Genomic DNA, 5,321 nt, shown 5'->3' on the forward strand with positions numbered 1-5,321 from the left:
AAAAAATATTCCAAATTGCTAATGGTATGAAAAGCGCTCGTTGGATTTAGTTCAGTTCAAAAACCCTCTATCCTACTCCAAAGTACCTCACATGAGCTTGAATGGAGTACATGGAAACCACGCTCATTAATTTTCATTTACTCTGAAACTATTCCCTTTTAACAAGATCCACAGTTGGCAGTTACAGTAATGAACTGTTCTGGATACTGTCGCATTCGAGATGCAGATGTGGAATTAATGAGTGAAATGTGCACCTTTTTTTATAAGTCGTGAGCTAGAAAATTCTCATGCATGAAAATCTCCGAAATTTAGTTAGTGTTTCTCAAGAATGGTGTGATAACATAACGCGGAACGTAATTACGACGTATTCGAAAAGAAAGTTTCTTCTTTTTCGACTTGTAGCAGCCATTCCAATTTATTCTGCTTTTTCAATATTTTTCAGGCCGTCTCTATAGAATGTGATAAATCACACCGCGTAGGTAGCCAAACTCAACTTAACTATAATATGTATATCAATAGTTAACCTCTAGATTTTGTATTTGTTATATTCCCATTGAAACATTTTTATACTAAATCAGAGCACAATGCGTTCACAACATGGAGAAATATTTTGTTCTGCCGCCAAGCAAATATTTTAGGGCAACTAGTTCTTTCCATCGTCCTTGAAATGTGTCTGGAATAAATCCCGTTGCGATGCTGACTAAAACCTGCCCTTCGATAGCACACGTTATCCAGTGTCTTAAAAAAACGTTTGCACTATTGACTTCCATACATTGAGCTTCAATTGCAATAAGTTTATCAGTTCATAAAATGTTACACAAACGTGAAATTGTCATTTAATTAGCATTTTGTTCTCCTCTTCAATGCCGTAAACTTGATGATAATCATTTTTGGGAGTTTTTTGTTGGGTTTTGTAAATAAAAACATCTTTTTTGTGTTAACGTATGGATTTTTCTAACAAATGAAGCATTCTACCCCTTGGTTAAGTTCTGCTACTAGAATCAGGCTGCACTCACTCACTGTTAGCGGATTTCTCTAATCAGATCTCATCACGGCCTGCTGCTATGCACTAAATATAATGCGCCGTTTTATCACGTGCAAGAGTGGACTGTGCTGTATTCGTCTCAATTACAAAATAGCTAAACTAGCTTCTATATTTTTCTGTTTCCAATTTGTTGGAACTAACAAAAACAACTACTATCAAATTATAAATAAAGTTAGACCACCATAACTATAATGTCCATAATAAGTTGTAGTTATACGTGGATGCTTCACCTAATGTGCATTTCAATGTAAATGTCTGTTTTACTTCTTTTTATTTTCTGCGTTACTTTTTGTTGTATCTCCATTTCCTCATGTTTTACGAGTTGTCCACGTCGTCCGGATCGACCATTTCAAAGTCTTTGCCAGTGGATGATCGTTGAGAACCTTCAGACTCACTTTCAGAGCTACAAAGATATGAATTCAATAATTATTTTGTTTCATTTTTCTTAAAGACTTGTGTAAGAACTGATGAAATTGGTGTTTTATACAATATGACATCATCTACAGGTTTATATCTCAGAGACATTTCCTTTATTCATGCCATTTTGGCTTGACACTGAAACTGGGTCAAGTTTCTCCGTGGTAAAACCTGACTGTTTCACCTCAAGCAAAAAAGGCTCCTAAAACGATTTTGTTAATGATACAACAGATCTCCCAACGCTGAGATTCATGCGAATTAATAATTTAGTCCGAATATGCGTAATGCGATATTTACAAAATAAGCTAGCAAGAAATCTGTCTAGATAGAACATTCGATAAAATATTTCTTCTCCCACTTCCACCAACATGGCCGAGTAAAATGTTGATATCCAGACTAGGTTAACTACAAACTAGTTTAACTGCTTTGACGTTACATCAAGCCGAACAGAGAGCAAATCACAGACGTGTTGTTCCTGCTTGTTTCGTGATAAATTATGTCATACAGCAGTTTTTGAAATTTGTCTGCTAGAAGACCTTTGGAACAAAATTATATTATTATTAGTGAACTATATCTTTTGAATTTCGATTGTTTAACAAATACACTGTATATCCAAAACCAACATAATGGCCACTTACTTTTTCTCCTCTTCTCCGTGATCCTCGTCCTGTGCATCACTAACATTTGCCGTTTCATCCACCTCTTTCGTCGATTCTTTCTTCTCTTTTCCTCGGTACCGCAGCTGGCTTTCCTCCGACGACTGCTTCTTTTCAACATCATGTTCCCCAATTTCATCAATTTTTGGCGGAACGTTGGCTCCAACACCTACATCGTCTTCCGCATCACTATCCTTGTCGCGCTTCCGTTTTTTATTTTTCTTATTCTTGTCTTTGTCCACAATACTCTCCCTGTATTCATGCTAAAACAGAAAAATATCGGTTTGAAATGAAGGATTCAACCGGCTTTGGTAAATGCAGAACTCACATCATACAGTGGCCAGAAAGACGCGAAAAATCCCACATCCTCGGTCAAGTTCGGTAGCAACCAGAAATGATGCTTGCCCCCAGTTACAATCCATACGAGACAGAAGATTACAAATCGCAACACAGCCAGACCAAGAATAAACACCAGGAATCCGGCGGCCGCTATACTGAGATAGTAAACGCCCTTTCGCAGAAGCGGGGGCCATAGCGGGAATAAACATATTACAATTGCTCCGACAACCAAAAGAGCGCCAAAGATCCAGTAGTGCATCGGAATGGGATCGTACAGCCAGACGTATGCTTCATGGCCGTCAACAAAAAGTTGCTCCGGGTGCATCTCCAACCGGATTTTGCGTTTGCGTTTCTCTTTTTCTGCCGCTGCTTTATCCGCTTTTGCGCCACCCTCCGCATGACTGCTTTCACCACCATCGGTTGCTTTTTCATCCTTGCTTTTTTCTTTATCCTTTTCCGAGGGTTTTTTGATTTTTCCTCTTAGTTCCTGCTCACTGACCGCTACTTTTTTGGCGCGATGGAAAAACTTGTGATGTAACATTCCATCCATAAAATCAATCACCGCCTGTCGGTGGGGAAACAGGCAGTTATCGCCCTGGGCAAATTTGGATGCTAACAAAGCATCTACCGCTCGACCCGAGGAAAAATATTCCACGTTGTGGTTTAGAAATTTGGTTTTTTTCGTGGGTACGTTCGATTTGAGCCATTTTGCCACTTTGTACTCCTCCTTCGTGGCTTTCTCTTGCTCTTGGTCGGCACCGTTGGGACCAGTGTATTCCTAAAATAAAAGGATAATCATTTAATAAAGTTTAAAAGAAAACCCGGATCCTAATCTTGATAAAACCTACTACGTGTTCCTAATTTGAACCACGTCGCTAAATTTTAATCATGTGATAAGCTATTTAAAAAAAACTGCAATCTGGCAACCATGCGTTTCAGCAACCCTCCCTTCTATCGCTTCTATCAGACGAAGCCTTTCCTGATAGACCGAACGATATCCCGTCGCGTTACGTCAAAAGCAAAATAACATATTGGTAAGAGCGGAAAACTCCACCCGATGTTGTAACAGAAAGCACCAAACAAAATAATGGCTAAAATGCTTTTTGGGACTTGATTAACAAAACCCGAAGAAACGAGAAATCAACAAAACATAAATCTAGAGCTAAAACATCTGTGCAAACACCACACACATATTACAACTGCAACTTTCTCCGTATCCATGACCAAGGCAGGCTGATTTTTTCGCATCGACGTGGTAGCGAAAGGTAAGCTGAATGTTATGGTCAAATTTACATTCCATAATGCGAAATGGTTATAATGACACAGTTTGTTCAATTACTTACATCTTTACGTTTCTTGGATCGCCGCTTTTCAGCCATCAGGGGAGTTTTTTACTTAATTTCCAGCTATATTTCTTGTTATGTGCTCGTCGCAAAAATACTACGCGTAAACGGTTGGAAAGTAATGACAGTGGGATGGAAAATGATTATCTGCTCTCGAAAGCTTTCTCATCAAATCAACACTCAACAATTTGACAACTCCTCATTAACGAAGATCACAAAAAGAAACGTCGAAATAAAAACGATGAACAATTCGACATCTAAAAAATACACACGAAAAATGTCTGATGCGGGTTAAATACTTTTCATTTCGAACCGGTTGGTAAATACGACCGTCCGTCCGAAAAGAAATATATATTACAGAACCACCCCGATTTTTTGACATTACAAATGTCTTACTCCACTATCTGGGACTGGGTGTCATTCTAAATTTTGAAAAATCTCGTATGTAACGAAACTATGTAAAGTTTGCACGGTTGTAACTTCGCAAATAGTTTTCGATTTCCACCAATCGATTCGGAAACACCTGACTTGAATAATATTCCTAATAAGTTTGAAGTGCTATATAAGTATACTATAAGGTGAATTGTAAAAATTCACGAGAACGGAAGAATTGTGCATACATGAAGCAGTTATTCTGAGCAGAGCCCATCAATACAGAGCATTTAAGAGGTCAATCAAGCAAGGAAAAGATATGTGTGCGGATTTTTTTGCCCTATCATTCAGTGTTCATGGTTAACGGGTAGTGTACGGACTATATTGCGAATTTTATTCCCAAATAGACTCACAGCAAAATAATTATTATTTTGGGGGGTAGTGTGGCTATACCAAATTCGCGAAGAAGTGCAACAAGGGGAGGGTACCCGGATAGAATTTTACAATAGCATTTACCCTACAAACAATCATAAAACAATAAATATTATAGTTATTACTGTTTCAACATTGATCGATGCCAAGTGCTCACAGTAGATTTAGAATAAAATTTCATGTAACAATAAATTTCATTGTTCAGGAATAAAACTGATACAGTGCATTCACATTAAATTTTACTGTTTTCGAGAAAAAAATGTTTGGAGAAAAATTGATTTTTAATGTTAAGATACATAACCACCTCCCTTTTTCATTGTGAAAGTCTATTTTACATTAAAATATAGTGTAAAAACGTTAAAGTTTATTGTTTTTGTATTGTAACATAACATTAAAACTTACTGTAAATTATTGTAAAATTACTGTCCTGTCACAGTAAAAATCATGGTTTGGTTACTGTACATTTCTATTCGGGTAGGGTCAGAAGTTGTGCGACGTAACATTAAGTTTAATTTTTTTTTGACGAGCATCATCCAATTGATTAGATGAAACGATTTAATGTTCCTCCATTCCTAAGAGAAATAAATTAAACTTCGATGCGCTAGCAAAAAAATGAAACGATTTTGTATGCGGATTTAATTTGCTACATAAGTTAGCTAATCTTGCTAACTAGTATACTTAAATTAGTAGCTGAATTAAATTGTCTCTTCGAATTCA

The 5,321-nt window shown here is 37.1% G+C and overlaps 1 protein-coding gene across 1 annotated transcript; it reads right to left on the reverse strand.

The window, feature by feature from the left end:
• Nucleotides 1-499: 499 nt before the first annotated feature.
• Nucleotides 500-3,974, reverse strand: LOC131679369 (translocation protein SEC62). The gene is made up of 4 exons (XM_058960080.1): nucleotides 3,801-3,974; nucleotides 2,447-3,235; nucleotides 2,101-2,381; nucleotides 500-1,448 (listed from the first exon to the last, which is right to left on the reverse strand). The coding sequence occupies exons 1-4, from the start codon at nucleotides 3,834-3,836 to the stop codon at nucleotides 1,361-1,363; spliced, it is 1,194 nt and encodes a 397-aa protein (XP_058816063.1). The 5' UTR covers nucleotides 3,837-3,974; the 3' UTR covers nucleotides 500-1,360.
• Between the last annotated feature and the right edge of the window lie 1,347 nt (nucleotides 3,975-5,321).

The sequence above is a fragment of the Topomyia yanbarensis genome, chromosome 2 (genome assembly GCF_030247195.1).
Source record: "Topomyia yanbarensis strain Yona2022 chromosome 2, ASM3024719v1, whole genome shotgun sequence".
Classification (NCBI taxonomy): Eukaryota; Metazoa; Arthropoda; class Insecta; order Diptera; family Culicidae; genus Topomyia; species Topomyia yanbarensis.